This window comes from Mesocricetus auratus, unplaced genomic scaffold (genome assembly GCF_017639785.1).
Source record: "Mesocricetus auratus isolate SY011 unplaced genomic scaffold, BCM_Maur_2.0 Super-Scaffold_100691, whole genome shotgun sequence".
Classification (NCBI taxonomy): domain Eukaryota; kingdom Metazoa; phylum Chordata; class Mammalia; order Rodentia; family Cricetidae; genus Mesocricetus; species Mesocricetus auratus.
In genome coordinates this window covers 19405513-19423770 of record NW_024429267.1, presented here as the reverse complement: position 1 = coordinate 19423770, position 18258 = coordinate 19405513, and the positions used below count along the sequence as shown (strand labels likewise).

The 18258-nt window shown below is 36.8% G+C and overlaps 1 protein-coding gene across 6 annotated transcripts in view; it reads right to left on the bottom strand.

Moving 5' to 3' along the window:
• Window positions 1-763: 763 nt before the first annotated feature.
• The window catches only part of Senp6 (SUMO specific peptidase 6), an 81537-nt gene continuing 64042 nt past the window's right edge, over window positions 764-18258 (bottom strand). For 4 of the 6 annotated variants that reach the window (XM_021229333.2, XM_021229334.2, XM_021229336.2 and 1 more), the window contains 7 exons: window positions 17963-18055; window positions 13147-13571; window positions 10660-10781; window positions 9373-9461; window positions 7640-7708; window positions 7397-7547; window positions 764-6268 (listed from right to left, as the gene is read on the bottom strand). In XM_021229333.2, coding sequence (XP_021084992.1) covers window positions 6059-6268; window positions 7397-7547; window positions 7640-7708; window positions 9373-9461; window positions 10660-10781; window positions 13147-13571; window positions 17963-18055 — 1159 coding nt within the window. In that variant the 3' untranslated portion in view covers window positions 764-6058. The remainder of the gene's footprint in view (window positions 6269-7396; window positions 7548-7639; window positions 7709-9372; window positions 9462-10659; window positions 10782-13146; window positions 13572-17962; window positions 18056-18258) is intronic. The other 2 variants (XM_013116086.3, XM_013116087.3) reach the window with 1 other exon arrangement.

Below are 18258 nucleotides of genomic sequence, written 5' to 3'. Positions count from 1 at the left end.
TGTAGCTAGGTATGGATGTATAGCTTATGATACCAGTACCTGGGAGGCTGGGGACAAACACCCTGCATTACATAGCAAGCCCCTATACAGTAACACAGGGCAGTGTGCTCTGGACAAAGTCAGACATTGTCATGAAAGACCATTCCACACCAGAGACCAAGGAAAGCAAAGATAGCAACAAAGAAGAGCTCTGCATGCAAGGTTTCAAGATAAAGAATTGCTAATACCTCCAGAGAAGTATAAGCAGAAAAAGAATGTCTATTACTGTGGAAGTCACACACACACACACATACACCTCTTCCTCTCCTGCAGAAACGGGAAAAGCTAGAAGGTACAGACGTGTGCAGACTGTGAATGGCAGCCACGCAGGCTTGTGCTGGGCAGGAGCTTTGAGCTGCCATGCTGCCCACTAGCTTCCCTTCCCACTCTGAAGAGGCTGCATCAGGCAGAGCTCCCCTCCTTCCTCAGCACTTCCCTGGACACCTATCATGATCAAAGAAAGGAGACAGTTTTGTAAAAGGTAAATCCTGAGATGCTGTAAATGTTTCTATAGCGCAGGCAAAACTAGAGTGGTGAACAGCGAGGCAAGGCTAAATAATTTCCAGGACACACTGCTGAGACAAGATTCTATAAAGTGTTTATAAAAGTTATCCTAGTTTCATAAGAGAAATTGCATTTTCATACATTTACCATATAAATGCATAGAAAAATATGAATATGGGGAAACCACAGAAGAGGTAGGAAAGAAAAGTTCAGAGCATAATAAAAAAAATTCAGAACTTTAATTACACGTCTCAGTTCAGGTATAAAACACAGGTAGGAGAAGACAAGCTCATACAGTACTTCAGCAAGCCAGTGTGGGGATGCCTGGTGCACACTTCCCCCAGCTGACTGCAGCGTTACTAAGAAGTCATGTCTATCAGTGCTTCTCAAGTGTGCTCTTGCCTGCAATCTGTTAGGGCTGTAAATGTGTAGACTGCACTGCACACTGAGTCAGTAACCAGGGAACGGGCTTGGCAACTTATATTTATGTTGAGACAAAGTCAAGTTTATTTGGTAGGATACAGTCTTATTTCAGAGGTTAAAATAAGAAAGTCCTTCTTAGAAACGAGGTCATTTATTAGACTGACATTACATTTTATTTTCTTCCAATATGCAAATTATTCCCTATTTGCAATCTAAATTTCCAATACCTAGATCCGATCCACTAATCCGTTTTGTTTCCTTTGCCTGCTCTTTCCTTGGGCCCCATCAGCTGACAGAAGGGGGCAGGGATTGGCAAGTCAGAGTGTAAAACTATGTATGCAAGTACTTGGGTAGCTTAGAGTTTGGAGATTTTGCACAACTAGATTGAGCATGAGTTGTTCTTAAATTAGACCCATCTAGTCTTTTTCTGTGAAGGAATGTTGGTATTTAATTCTAATTTACATCTTCCTTTCATGAGGTTTTATTTAAAAATAGAAAGCTTTATCTAAAAAAATTAATGCTCTTTATCTCTTTGGTAGTGTCATGCTTTAGGAATGATTTGGCTTTTACAACTTATGTTAGCAATGTCTAACACTAATCATTATTTCTATTTTAAGCAGTATATGCTTGCGTTACCTTTGAATTATTTGTTCCTTGACTGGGATAAAGAATAGCTTTTCATGTTCTTGTTGTATGTTCCTAAAAGGAACATTTCACATGATACCACTTTGTCTTTCCAGCATTCCTACCACACAGGTATGCTATGCCATGCCTCGCCTTGGGAACTCAGTTTCATTACAACTGCTTTCATTCTGGTCCCATTTTCATTATACACTGTCTTTTCTGCATGCACATTTGATTGTATTACTCCTGTCTGAAATGCTTCTGTAACTTTTCACAGTAATGATCAAGATTTTGGACATGGCTACAAGGCCCTGCACGATTAGCTTTCAGCCTTCTTTTCTACTTCACACAAGAAATTCTAAGAAACTATGCAAATATTTTCACATCATTTAAAACCAGTATAATTCAGAGCAGTCCCTTACACCCCACTTCAGAGATGAAGACTCTACCACAGTGCATCTCTAGAAAATCACCAAGTACAGGTTAACCTAGCAACTTTGTTTAATGCTGTAAATTCAAGAAAGTTTCTCAGGGACCTATCTCTCTCACAAAATGGAAGTATTAGCACTACACCAATCTCCTAAAATGATTAAGGAAGTGAATTCATTCATCTAAAATGCCCTATACAATGTTAGCATTCAGCACATGCCTTATTAATAAAACAAGTATCACTTTAAGCCAAAGCATCTTTCTACTTCAGATTTTACTCTTCCTTTCCTAGACTACCACCAGTGGCTCAAATGCCACCCCTTCAGGAAGTCTCTGACCTTCTGAGACATATTGTTTTTCATGGTTGGCACTCAGTTATGAAGCCAATTAATGTTGTTTCCCACCACACTGTGAAGCAGGAAGATGGTGTCTATTTAGTCCTCTACTACGTACTAGGTACTCAAAACAGTGAATGTTTAAAGACTTTTAAAATCTAACTAAAGTCTTGTTACCTGTATAAAGCTAATTATGATAACATGTTTTATTATACATTTGAACAACTTTCAGTAAGACAAGTTTAAAATATCAGTATGTTAATAAAACTATTCCAGTTTACAAAAGAATACTTTTCTGCACAGATTTTGATGGAAGAAAACATGTCTTTAGGTATGAAGTTCACCAATTACAATTTAGTTCTAATATAAAAAATGGGGGGCGGGAAGTCAGAGGGAAGTTCAACCCAGCAATAAGAGGTTCAGACAGAAGGAAACACCTCCAAACAGACTTTCAATTCACTTCAGTATTTTTCCAGAATTTCTACTTTCATATTTGTTGTGATTTGATGATTTTACAAAAAATTATGTATCATCAATTCTCTCTTCCCTAAATGAACTCATTAATGTGAAAAAATTAATTTGTTACCTTTTCCTTACAAAGGTTATTTTCATAATGGTTTTTTTAAAAAAGCTTCTCATAAAACTTTATTTTGCCAGTGCCCAGCTACTTATTTTCAAAATCCTAAGTAATAAATTTAACTATTGAAAAAATTGTTCTTAAACCCTCAGATCAGTTTCAAAACCATCTTCTCTTGAAGTTCAGTTCACAAAACATTCTTAAGTTGTTCATTCCAGAAGTTCTGGGAATGGAAGACATGGCCACATTATATGTAGTGGTCTATAATTTTACTTGATAATCCTACACATTCATCACCACACTAAAGACTTTGAGAAATCCTGTGGAGAAAGTCCTGTGTTCTCCACGGGCGATCCTGGACATGGAATTGCTACTCTGCAGTACGCCCTCTTCCACACAGCAGCTCTGATAACGACTTGCTCTAAAACAAATGCCACCCTGCCTCATCACTTAAAGAGTAATGTCTCTCCTACAGGTAGATCATTCCACCAACTTCTGGTTAAAACATACTCAGTGAACCGTCTGAATCTTACCAATAATTTTGAGAGAACTGTTATTCTATTTAACACTTTCTATCTCCATACAATCTTCAGAGATTACAAATAGGCTTCACAGAAAATTACTTAATTCCTTTTAGAGACAAAACACAATGGAAATCATTTTATGCTTTCAAATAAAACCTTCTACATTTAATTGACTCAGTTAAGCACAAGCTGCATGCAAAGAAAAGCTAACTGTTTCAGGTTTGAGTGGAACTGAAGTAACTCCATCATGTTCTTGGCTGTCTAAAGAAAGCAAGTCAGTGATGCCAAAGGGACGAGACTGGTTAAACACCACCTTTCCTCCTAAACTACCAGGAGCTCAGACACATACAAATTTTATGGCAAGTAATCTAAAACTCGTCTAAAAATGATTAACTGTTATTCTATCCAACAAGAAAACCAATACAGCAGCTCTATCTAATTAGTGAAGTCACCAGATATCCTCATGCAGCTCTGGTGTCAAATGACAGACTTCTGCAAAGTTCTGTAGCACAGCTTGTACTAATCACACATTTTAAAGGTAGCTTTCCACTTTAAACTATTTATACAATCCTTATTGTTCATGTTAAAACTAAGAATATAAAACAGAATTAGCCCTAGGGACAAGCTGTAATTTTACTTTATCAAGTTATCTAACACTATAAAATATAGCTATTGAGAGTCAAACAAAAACACCATAAGCATTTTAGGATACTTTGTTTAGTTTGAGACAGTGTCTCACCATATTTCAGGCTGACCTTGAACAGGCTCAGGCTTAAGTGGTCAAGTACCTCAGCCCCTGAGCAGTTGGCATTAACTGGCATGTGCCAGTATACCTGGTCCTTCCAGTAACTTTTCCAGGTCCCTTGAATTTTGGCAAAATAGAGTTTATTTTAAAGTCTGCAAATATTGTTTATGCTTTCTATTAAGGTTTTTTTCCCTTTAATTGCTTTGTTTGTTTGTTTGTTTTGGTCTTCACTAAAGAAGAAAAACATTTTGTTTTTTCAGTTAGAAATAAAATTTTAGAAAACTCTTGTCTTACATATCTGAGCTAATTATATGGTCTAGCAGTTGCAAAGTCTTACTAAAAAGAAATAATCAGAAATAAGCAAGTTTAGCTAGGCCAAAGTAAAAAAAGAAATACATAATTGATAGCCCTAATAATGGTGACTTTCCTTGCACTTTTTGTCAGTAGAGTCTCATTAAGTTTTTTTGTAAATATTCTCACTCAGTCCAAACTTTCCCAACATTTTACTAAACTCATTAACAGTCTAAATTGTGGCTCACAGTGCCAGATATGGCCACTTTAGAAATAAAATATCTGATGATAAAATGGCCTTTTATTATCACTTTTTTTTTGTTATGTGGGCATTTAAAAAGTCACTAACAAAAATAACTTAAAACACATATTTTAAGTTTTACATGTAATTTGGAAGAAATAGATACCATTCATTTGAGAAAACAATAGTTGCTACATATACAAGTGAGACCTCTTTGAATCACAAATGTGGCATCAAAAGCTTCACATTTTTGTATTTTTGTTTGCTACTGGGGATTGAAACAAGAGGCCTCCAGCTTGTTAAGCATTCACTTTACTGAACTACAGGCCCAAGCCCACATTTTCTCAACCTAAATGGAAAATTCAAAATAAGAGCTCTTGCTGCATTATGCGACTTAAGAGCAGATGTTTGCCTTTTAAAACAATTCACACAGAAAAACGCAAGCAAAAGGTCTGCTACTTTACAAAAATAATGAGAACAAAATAATGAAAAAATAGTAGAAGTTACAAAAAATAAATTCCTATTTGAATTCCTGTTTCTTAACTAGTTCTATCATACAGGTTGCAGCATACTGTAAGATAAAATACAAAGGATATTGGATATTTGAGATTCAAGCTGCACTTGCCAGGATAGTTTTCACCTGAGTCGCAGAGTGTATGCCAGTGCAGTTACGCTTTTACGAGTAGAAGTCAAGGCGTATTGGCTTTGATTGCTTAATGTTGTGTTAAGTATTTGTGTAAATGTATATTTAATATTTACTACAGTTGGGGGTTCTCTCAACACATGAAAGCATGAATTGAAAAGATGTTCATTTTTCTTGTTATGCAAGCACATAAAGCTGCATTTTTAGTTTAAAATGTTTCTGACAATTATATTTTCACATTTTTGAGTATTTTAGAACAGAGGTTTTTTTTTTTTTTTTTATTAAAAAAAACCAGATACTTTTATATATATTCCCATGAAATAAAATTGCACTCTGAGGAATTATACAAGTTCACTAAAGAATATCAAATTAATCATTTCCTCCTATAAATAGTTTATTTATTTGAGTTTAGAAGTTGCAGTTTCAGTACTATTAACAGAAAATACATAACAAAGGTTTCCTAAAGGTGAAAAAAAATAATTATAAATGTTGGAAAAATTGGCCTCATTAACATATTTACAGACTTTTACTTAATACATACTCCTTTGGAAATTACTTATGTGACATTTTTACAGCATTAACATTCCCAAAATCTCTGAGTAATGAGCACTTCAGCTCTGTACTGTCTATAACCCACGTCGAATGCCATGTGATTTCTGAAGTTACGAGCCCCAGTCTCCTGGTCACTCTGACACACTGCTGGCATACTGCTCTGCTCCGTCCCCTAAGGATGCTTCTGCGGAGGAAGTGTCCTTCAGCAGCCTCTTCTCTTTACTCTGCTCTTCCTGAAGCTGCAGAATTATGTTTCGGATCTCTTCTCTTTTTGTTTTCATTCTGGGCGGAGGAAACCAGTTCACCAAGTTCATAGGTAGCTCAAAATTTAGTATTGGATTCTGAAAATAAAGATTAAAAAGTCTATTAGAAAATTATAATGGGTGACATTTTAATTTCAACTATAATAACACTTATAAGTTAGGTATCAGCATCTACGTACTTGTTAGGTTTCACAAACAGGCTACCTACCAGTTAGGCACTTGAGATAAAACAGTATTGGTTTATGAAGCTTACTGTCCAGACTAGAGTCTGGCAAACTACAGTTACTGGGCTGGGTTCTGCCCATACCCTATTTCTGCAATAAATTTCTTTATCAAGTAGAAGCAAATAAATTCACCAACAGTCTGTAGTTGTTTGTATAACAGTACAACTGAGAGCTGCTAGAGTCTCCATAGGTGAAAAACACAAGTATTTGCTCTTAGACCCTGACTAGGAAAAGATGTCAGCATTGTGCTAGATAAAAAGACAACTGACTTTGGCAAATACTATGACAAGAAAGTATGAAGTGCAATGAAAATAAACACCATTGGTCTGACGTTTAAGCAAACGGAAAGTAAGCAGAAGACATGAGAATCCCACTAGCATACCGGACTTGGAAAGTGGCAGCAGGAATGCAGTAATGTATACACGTGACTTTAAAAAAGATTCAGTGGTTCATTCAAATGAACAGTGGTTAAAAAGAAGTCACAGGAATATAGAGTTCTAAGAGAGGTACGTGGAGAGCCATGCTGCAGGATGGGAATGAAGAAGGAATAGCTGAAAGGGTGCTGGAGGTCAAGAAAGCTTTCAATGTAAGGGTAGGGAGGGTATCACATTAGAGACTTGAGAGAGGGTGTGTGTGTGTGTGTGTGTGTGTGTGTGTGTGTGTGTGTGTGTGTGTGTGTGTGTGTGTGTGTGTGTATGGACAGATGATGAAACAGCATCAATCATAGGTGAGACTTGCTAAGATAAAAAATAAGCTAGTGGAGAGGACAGGTTGATCAGAGATGTTCCACAAGCCTGGAATCAATAATTACAATATCCAGAATCAATAATTATAGTATTTTTATATCCTAAAAAGCCTCTAACTTTGGAGTTTTTGTTCCTTAGAATCATTTTTAAGATGAATTATTTTCTTATTGTCTTCATTACAGGAAAGTCAAATACACATTTCATTATTTCATCAGATACAATGAACTGAAACTCACCTCAAAAAAGCTCTCTACATACTGCAGTATGTACACGCCACAGTCGCTGAAGTTGTTCTGCTGCGGAACTTTTGGGTTGGAACCTCTCATAACATCTTTGGAAAAACTTCTTTTGCTTCCTTTTTTAACCTCCCATTCCACTTCTAAATACCTACAAAACACATGTACCAGGAATACACACAGTGTAAATACTACTGCCTCAGCTACAGTATATCAAACAGGTAGCCACAGTTTTGAACTTACTCTCTTAGTATTTTGACAACATTTGACCGAGATGGGCCTCTGAGTGAGTCCATAAGTAGGATACAAGGTCTGCAGATAGAAATAATGAAAAAGTTAAATATGAATTATGGTGTTATGTATGCACAAGAAAATTTAATATAGTATATTAATATGATTAAAAACCTTGAAATTTTCTTTTGTCTCAGTAAATACTCAGGAGGGAAAGTAAACCTTACAGACATAGGAATTTTAGGTATCTATGATAATATTAAACATTATGTTACAGAACAGTTAACTCCAGCATAATAAAAAAAGAACCCTATAAAAGTACTGCATGCACATACATGTACCATGACAACTTGAAGGAACCCTATAAAAGTAAGTATTGCATGTGAGCATGTATATGCACATCCATGTACCATGACAACTTGAAGGGCCAGCTCTCTGTCTCACGATATCGGCTCTGGGAATCATTACTCAGGGCGTCAGGCTTGCCAGCAAATAGCCCTACCTGCTGAACTATTGTAAACTAGTTATTACAGAAAACCAACAGTTAATCCCAAGAATTTGTTTATAATACAATATTTGAACATTCTATGAAACTCAGATCTAATCTTCTGAATTTTAATTTTGTAAAAGTATGTTGTAAACTCAAAATAAATAAGGAAATCCAATGTGCCAAAATAAATCCAAAATGTTAATCTTTTCTCTCTCCCATTCTAGCTCCCCCATCTCTCTCTGCTAAGGATTGAACTCAGAACCTTGAACATGCTAAGCACACATCTAACTTGGGCTCAGTGATCAGGCCTCATACAGATGTCTTAACTATCAGTTATATTTTCTCTAAATATCGATATTTTTCTTTTATAAATGACCTTTGTTTTTCAAGGTCCATTAATGCAGTTTTTGTTAACATTTTCCACAGCAAAGTAAAAGGAGATAAGTATAGTATTAGTACTGTATCACTAAATGGGTTTGGGAGTCTCAGGGGATACTTTAGGACACACATGTAATTCTGAAAATTGGTAAAGACTTCCTTTACTGGGGCTAGAGAGATGGCTCAGAGGTTAAGAGCACTGGCTGCTCTTCCAGAGGTCCTGAGTTCAATTACCAGCAACCACATGTTGGCTCACAACCATCTGTAATGAGACCTGTTGCCTTCTTCTGTTGTGCAGAGAGACACGCAGACAGAACACTGTATATATAATGTATACATACTAAATCTTTAAAAAAAAAAAAAAAGACTTCCTTCATGACTCCCACCTGCACCCTGTCCCTAATGCACACAGTAATGCACAGTCTCAGATACACCAGGATATAAAGAGGGTGAACATCCTCTCTTAGAATTCTGCAAATCTGAGTAAGTCTCTAAATAGGAAACATGCCTGCAGGGTGGGATGGCCTTCAGTCACTCTCTGCCCACTTCAAGTAGCTATGAACTCACATTAACTGCCAACTTCATGTTACTGATTTGATTACATAGGTGTTTTCTTGTCAAATACATTATATACAAAGTTACAGTGGTTCATTATGAAGATATACAAGCACCTATGGGAGTAGGTGCTGGGAAAACTGCAAAGTGAAAACCAGAAATGGCCTCCCTGTTGCATCTCTGGACAGTATACCCACTTTTCTTCCCTGACCCTGAGAACACCTGTGAGTTTTGCTTAAGTAAGATCTGTTCTGTTGTGTTTTATTCTATGACTCAAAAAAAAAAAAAAATCACACAGCTTGGGGATGTAGTCAAGGCTTACTGTTTACAGACAGTAGGCTTTAAATGCCACTGTCCTATTTCTGAAGTGTAGTTTTCATCAGCAAGGAGTCCATCATCGCTGCTATCATCCTGTAAAAGTAAAAGACAGTCTTTGGTTAATTATTAAGAATCTGCTATTGAAATAACTAATAATATAAGAAGAAATTAGCACTGCATACAAAACTCCTTCCAACATAATAGCAGCACTTTTAGTAAATTGATCTAACGCTAGAGCACTGACATTAAGGGTTTATTCATTATCACTGTGTGTATGGAGTGTCTATGCATGTGAGTATGAGGCGGAGGTCAGGGACAACTTTGTGTGCTTAGTTTTCTCTACTTCCTGACACAACTAAGGCTGGCAGCCAGTCCTTTGCCCAATACGCCATCCCACCAGGCCTTTAGTGTCTTCAGGAGTTTACATACGGTGAAGATGGGTTTTTGCTAGTTTTCCTGTGAAATGAAAGTTATGTCTGCATAATCCATTGCCTTATAATAACATGGCTGGAAAATACAAGCTCTCTTCCTTTCCATCATACAAACATTCCCATATGATGTGCAGTGTAGTGCTAAAAGATATAGTCCAAACTTCTGATATTTGTATCATGGAAAGTCTATATAAATTGCTTAAATGTAAAAAAACTTCAAAATCGTAATCATATCTCAGCTCACATTTTTAAATGGAAATACTGAGGCCTACACCATTTACAGTCATGAGCACTTAAGTCTCCTTTTGTTAGAGCAGTTATCTGTTACATAAACTAATGAGTATCTTACAGCTATATATTACAAACTAGGGGATAACACACAAAACACACTCTCACCAGATTGAGCAAAAAGGAAAACTGTGCAGCATAAAGCATAAAATATCTTCACTACTAGGTGAAGAACTGACGAGCATGAAAACCAGAACCCCGAGTTTGATCTCAAGGACGCATGTGGAGAAAGGAGAGAAACGACTCCTGCAAATGTGTTCGGACTCCCACATGAACACTGTGGGATGTAGGTGTGCCCCCAATACAAAACAAACAAATAACTTTTAAAAAGAAAACTTAAGAAATAGTATGTTACAGTTTCTCAAGGTTTTTTTTTTCATAGTTTAAATAAACTATTTCTGAAACTATCAGTTTCAACAACACTAATGCATGTGTCCTGGGAACTTCTATCTAGAAAATTGGCTTTGTTTTGAAATACAACCCAAATCTGGAAGTCACTCTGTTTCTGTCACTAGTTGAAGGAACAGTTTCTAAGATTCTGTAACAGATTCTTAAAAAGCAACTGAGTTTACCGGGTCATCCTGATCCTCTGAGAAGTCAATGAGTTCATCTTCAAGCATTTTGCCACCTTCAGCTGACTGATCCCCGTAGTTTAGTCTGATTTTGCTTAAGGCATCTGTATCAACAGGAAACACTGTATGATAAAAAGCCCACGCTGTCACTTGGGAGGCAGAGGCAGGTGAAGCTCTTTGAGTTTGAGGCCCCCCTGGTTTACAGAGTGAGTACCAGGACAGGCTCCAAAACAATACAGAGAAACCCTGTCTCGAAAAACCAAAACCCAAAAACAAATCCAGTACAAATAAATACTCACTTCTGCATGAATCTGAAAAATATATGCCAGGCAGTGATAGTGCACACCTTTAATCCAGCACTCAGGAGGCAGAGGCAGGTGGATCTCTGTGAGTTCGAGGCCAGCCTGGTCTACAGAGAGAGAGAGTTGCAGGACAGCCTCCAAAACAATACAGAGAAACCCTGTCTCGAAAAACAAAACAAAAATCAAAATTGTTAAAAATAAATTATTTTGCTAAAAGAAGCTTGTCAAACCAAGTATCTAACAGAAATTTAAAATTTACACAAAAATTGAGTCAAAGATTTTATCATATTAACATTTCAAAAATTCACAAATAACTTTTAGGTATTTTATGAGGAAAAGTTTACTTCAACCTAAGTTATAAAGTGTTATTTTCTTAATTAATATAAACAAGGTATCTTGAGGAAGAAGATAAATAAAATGTATTCCTGAAAAGATATAATCAAAGTGCTGTCATCAGGAACATACTACTTAAAATGACTAAGCACAAAGGTAAACCATCTGTTGTACACACAATAACCTCTTCAATTTGTCTGTTTCAGATATTGAGTATTTCAAATTTGTTTCAATCTAAAAATCTGTACAAATCCCCAGGCAATTAAAAAGTTAACACAGATTATTTCTAGTAGCAAATCATCCTTATCTATAAAGTACTGTTACATTAATATTTACCTTGCACCCACTAAAGTATTTCAATACCATACAAAAACAATACAGCCCATGGCCACACCACTCTGCATGTGTCTGATTCTCACAGGAACGTAGAAGTTAAGCAGGGTTAGGTTTGGTTAGTACTTGAATAGGATAAAGCAATTTAAATAATTCAGCTTTTAAGAAGTATCTTTCTTTCAGGCTGGGTATAGTGGTGCACACCTTCAATCCCTGCAATCAGTTGGCAGAGGCCAGGGGATCTCTGAGTTTGAGGCTGATTGGTCTGTACAGTGAGTTCTAGGTCAGCCAGGGCTACATAGTGAGGTCCTGTCTAAAGAAAAGAGGGTGGGGGAGGGGGGAGAAGACTCAGCAGCTAAGATTAAGAGCATATTACTGCTCTTCAGAAGAACCCAGGTTCAATTCCCAGCACCCACATCAGGAGGCGATTCCAGCTCTAGGAGAATCCTACACTTTCACCTCTGGCCTCTGGGGGCACCTACACATACCCAACACACACATATATATTTAAAAATGGTTTTAAAAATAACAAAAGTATCCTTCAAAAAGCATTTATATATTTACTCTGTGTGTGTGTGTGCGTGTGTGTGTGTGCGTGTGTGTGTGTGTGTGTGTGTGTGTGTGTGTGTGTACATACATACTTCTCTGTGTCTAGATCAAAGCATAATCCTTAGGAGTCAGTTCTCTCTTTCCAACATCTGGGTTCTGGGGATTGAATTCAGGTTACTAGCATTGGTGGCAAACGTTTTTTACACAATGAGCCATCTCAGCAGCCCAATATCTACATATTTGAGTGTGATTGTAAAATTTAAACCTACATATTCCTCATGTCCTCCTTCTGGTCAGTTATTATACTTAATGTCCAGATGAAAAAACCATGAGTAGTGAACTCATTCATACTTTACCTTCCAACAGCTAACTTTAAAACTGCATACAAAATCCTATTTATTTACTGTGGCATATTATTTGACATTAGTAAACACATCCTAACTACATGGATCAGAGAGTCAAAATTATGCAAACTATTTAAAATACATCTTTTGAATCCACTATATTGCCAGGTCAAATAGAATTTAGCTCCTTAGGCTGTAACTAGGGCACAGACTTTTTCTAAGCTCAACTTTTCATGTGCCATCACTGTAAGACTTGTTAGTCATCCTCTCATGGGTGGGAAAGTCACATTTAGAGACTATCCTCACTGTGTGTGTGTGTGTGTGTGAGTGTTAATCACCTCACCCTAGAGAACTTCATTTGATCTCTTATTAAAGCATGTAAAACTGGTGTTCTAAAAGAAACTATTTTATATTATTGGTAGTACTGAGTAATAGAAAGAGTCTAAATGTTGGTTGTCATAATGATTACATGACTGAATATGTTAATAAAACTTAAGCGACACCCATAAAATGAGTTAATGTTATTGTAAGTAAATTCTACTCAGTAAGTCTGACAAGAGAAAATACATAACTTTAACAATTCTATTTTGACCTCTTTTACTCTTTCATAATATATCAGTACATACCTGGATGATGTATAGAATTTAAACATTCATCCTGTAGGTCATTCTCACTTTTAGTTCTATCAGTAACTTCCTGGCATGCAGATTCTCTGTTATTTGAGTCTTCATTTTCACTTATAGCATGATTTTTTTTTTTCACACTACATTTCACAGTGTATGTGTTTCTCCGATAACAAGGCTCACTTTCTTCCTGTCCAGCACTGGACTCAGTGACAGTCAAGTAATGCTTTCTGTTTAGCATCTTCTTAATCACAGGCTTGGCAGAAGGGGTCTGTGAACAACTGTCCATTTCACTGGCAGAAGAAACACAACTGTCCTGTGCAGCTGAACTTTTTTGCATGACTGCATTTTCATGGTAATGAGGGTTAGGTTCATATTTTGGTTTTTCCAAACCAGGAAAACAAACAACAGCCAAAAACCAGTGTGCACTGTAAAAACAAACAACACTACTAAGCATCATTGGAAAACCTCATCATGGTTGTCAATAACTATCAACTGAAATGCTATTTTTACAAGTTGGTGAGTAAGCACTGATCTTTTAAAATCTTGTATTGTTTGTAACAGTTCTCACTTGAGTGGCTAACATACCATAATGACAACTAATTTTTGTGTGTGTGTGTTGTTAGGATTATGTACCTTACATTCATTCTTGCAAACAATCTTTTGAATCTTTGTTTCTGAAATGAAAGATCCATTCAAATTGTTTTATCATGTCTCTTTCTATTGTTTGGAAAGGCTTATTATAAATAGCATATAACTAAATAATCCTTAGTCTTATACTATGTTTAAGTATAAATACATTAAAATTAAGGGGAAATGGCATATCTAATCTAGGCATTGTTATAAAATCTCAAGTATTAGTAAGTAGTTTTAGCTATCAAGTGCAAGTTCATGATGTTGCTATATTCAGGCATCACAGCTATCAATTGTATAGTCCACTAGAAAAAAAAAAAAAGACATATGGTATAGCCTAACAGTCACTAACAACTTCCTATTTACTAGCCATAGGGCTATGTATCAGCAGGCAATGGATAGGCTACAGATGAAAGAGGATGTATTAGTGGAGTACAATATCTTCCAATCTTCCATGCAGTATGATTTCCAATAAATATCTTCTCAGTAGAAAACACCTTTTCATTTACTGCTAGGGATCAAACCCAGGGTCTCTAGCATGTTAGATAAGCACCTATCCTACCAATGAGCTATATCCCCAACTAGAACACACCATTAGGTAAGTCTGTATTTCTTTTTCCGTGGGTATTAGATGACTCTAAGGTAGTATTATGAACAGTGCTATCTCTTCATATGATGACACTCAGTACAAAGGTCAAAGACTGATTTGGGTCTTAGTACTAAAAAAAACGTCAAATGGAGCCTGGTATGATAGTCATTGCCTTTAATCCCAGCACTCAGGAGGCAGAGGTAGAGGCAGGCTGTCTCTTATGAGCTTGAGACCAGTCAAGTTCCAGGTAAGCCAGAGCTACATAGTGAGATCCTGTCTTTAAAAAGAATATCTATCTATCTATCTATCTATCTATCTATCTATCTATCTATCTATCTATCTATCTATATCCCACCAAAAGGCAAGATAGATGAATACTTCTTTTATATTCCTTTTTTTTTTTTTTTTTTTTTTTTTTAGTTTTTTCAAGACAGGGTTTCTCTGTGTAACTTCTTTTACATTCTTAACAATTAATTCTCAGTATATGATGGACTTAGGTCAGTTTAAAGCAGCAAAAACAGTATACCAACACCCTCATTTCAATAACTAAAACATCCCAAGTTTCACCTCAGTTCTGGAAATGTTAGAATGTAGAAAGTTGTGTTTCAAAACCTGACGCTGTAGTCAGGCATGGTGGCAAAAGACTGTATTCTATCACTTCAGAGGAAGAAGAGCCGAGGGTTCAAGGTCACCTCTGGCTACACATTAAGTCTGAGGACAGCACTGGACTACATGAGATCTTGAAAACCAGTATTTATGGTGCAATGTGGCAATTTTCAACTGTAGTCTAACTGCTTTATCAATCTGAAATAATGCCACTATAAGAAGCCATACATTTTCTTTTAACTCACTAAAAACTAGGCAAAATGCCTTTGTTTTCTCCCAAATAAAAGGACAAGCTAAGGCTAAACCTCAAAAATACAGGGCTTTAAATCTGTAGCTTAAACACCCCCCCCCCCAAAAGCCTCTAACTCTATAGACCAGTTCTGGCCTAGAACTCAGAGATCTGCCTCTAGCCAATTAACTTAATCACTGGTATGAGAAAAGGCTAAAAAAACAGGTAATTTTTCTATAGCTGTGCTCTTTACCAAATACTGTGACAATTCTAACAAACAATTTATAAACTTAATTAAAAAAAATCAGCATCATGAGGTTAGAGAAATGGTCATTGGCTAAGAGCACTTATTATTCTGACAGAAATCCCAGGGTTCCATTACCAGCACCCACATGACATCTTCCAAACATTTTTAATTCCAGTGCTAGGTGGTACACATAGATCCAAGCAAACACTTACACATATTAAATAAAAACAAATCTTTAAAAACTAAACATCAGGCTGGGCATGGTGGTGCACGCTTTTAATTCCAGCAATGAGGATGTGGAGGTAAGTGGATCTTTTGAGTTTAAGGAGCCTGGCCTAGAGAGCTAGGCAAGGCAGGACTACACATATAGTGAGACCCTATCTCAAATAACAAAAAACCAAAATCCCAAAAATCATTACTAAAATGAAGCAGATGACAAACTAATGTTGGCCTATCTAGTAACTGGCACATATAAAATATCTGTGGCTTTCGCCTCTTTAAAAAATGAGTAAGATCTAGACATTTTCAGATGGTTTCCATCAACTCATGGGTATGTAGCCCTTTTGCAGAATCCTGCATTGGCCTGCACCTCTGCTGGTTCTCTGCCATGTGTAAGATGACTGGAAGATTAATAGAAACCTTTACCAACAGGTAAAGTGATTAGAGTGGCTCTAAATTGTACATGACTCAAATAATATTTCAATTTAACACTTTTGTTTTTCTTTCTTACAAACAATGTTCATCTTTTTTCTAAGAAGTTTGTGCTACTTTTTATGATAAATTTCAAGAAATCTTATTTTATGCAGAATAAATTAAAACTTGATTTTGAATTTTATCATGCACAACATAATACAGTCTTATATAAGTTGTGCTTTGTAGCTACAACTTATGCTTTGACGTAAAGAGGGTTGAGGTTTCCTAATTAAAGCATGTTACATACGCACGCACACGCATGCACACACGCAGCAATGCTGGGAATAGAAATGGGGGCCTTCCACCAACCAGCCAAGCATCCTGTTACTAAGTTATATCTAGGCCCCAAAACATAGTACTTATTATCTATTTTAAGAGGGGATCTTTTGAGTCAGGGAAGGAATAGAGGAAGAGTAGGGTGAGATCCAGAATAGAGGGAGCCACTATAGGTTTGAGAAGAGATCTGGCACTAGTGAGATTTCCAGAGATCTACAAGGATGACACCAACTGGCAATCTAACCAGTAGTGGAGAGGCTACCTTAAATGCCCTCCCCTGATGAGATTGACAACTACCTTGTATGCCATGCTAGAGCCTTCATCCAGTGGCTGATGGAAACAGAGGCAGACAACCACAGCTAAACACTGAACTGAACTGGAAACCAGTTGCAGAGAGGGAGGAGTGACAAGCAAAGGGCTTAAGACCTGGCTGGTGAAACCCATAGAAACTGCAAACCTGAATAAGGGGGAGTTTCTTGGACCCCAGACTGATGGCTGAGAGGCCAGCATGGGTCTGATCCAGACCTCCTGAATGTGGGTGTCAGTGAGGAGGTCTCAGCATTCTTTGGGGCCTTGGGCAATAGATCAATATTTATCCCTAGCATCCAAATGGACTTTGGGAGCCAATACCACGTGGAGGGATACTCTCTCAGCCTAGACACATGGGGGAGGGGGTAGGCCCTGCCCCAGGATGATATGACAGACTTTGGATATCCTCCATGGAGGGCTTCACCCTCCCTAGGGAGTGGAGTTGGGATTGGGTGGGAGGTAGAGGGGGTTGGAGGGCGGGAGAGGAGGGGAAGAGAGGGAGCTGGTATTGACATGTGAAACTAGCTTGTTTCTAATTTAAATAAAAGACATTACATAAGAAAAAGAGGGGATCTTACTATGTTGTCTAAATTAACTTCAAATTCTTTTGTTGAAGTGATCTTTGTGCCTTAAACTCAAGAAGCCATGACTACAGTCACACATGTCAAAAACATTTTTAAAAAGGGTTTGTTCATATTACGAAGTGAATTTACTTTACAAAAACAAGTGGATGGATAATTAGTACATTCAAAACATAAATCTAGTATGATACAGTAAGGCTTATTACATATAAATAATCCTACATAATATTAATTTAATCACCATTCCAATTATAAAAAGATAAAAATGGCCAAAGTAAGGCATGATAAAAATGGCCAAAATAAGGCATTCTTCATTTGTCTAAGCAGAGTACAAAAATAAATCATAATGCATACTAGAATAAGACTTTATATCTTATACTTTGTCCAGTAAGATAAAATTAGAAGAAGCTGTCCAATATACTCTACAAAATTCTGTTGGGTATTTTTTTAAGACAGGGTTTCTCTGTGTAGCGCTGGTTGTTCAAGAACTCACTCTGTAGACCCAAGCTGGCCTCAAACTCAGAGTTTACCTTCTCTGCCTCCTCAGTGCTGGGATTAAAGATGTGTGGCTAAAACTCTGTATCTTATGAGTCAACAGAGAACTGTGCTTACTTTCATAAAAGAAGTATTTTTAGTTCATATAGAATTTTACTCACGCTTCATTAAGTGGTACAAAAATAAAATCCTTCTCAAAAATATCTACATGCCGGGTCCATGTTTTTACTCTCCCATGTCGTTTTTGTTGTATTCTGTAAGACAAAGACAATCACTTTCTAAAGTGTCATTACAGTTATGTTACAACTTATATGCAGTGACTTAAAAGTTAGAACATTCAGCTGTCATACCTCACAGTTTCACTTAATGTCTTAACAAGTTGAGGAAAGAAGACAGTATCTTAAATTAAAAGAATGTGTTCATCTTTATTTTACGTGTATGAGTGTTTTGCCCACAT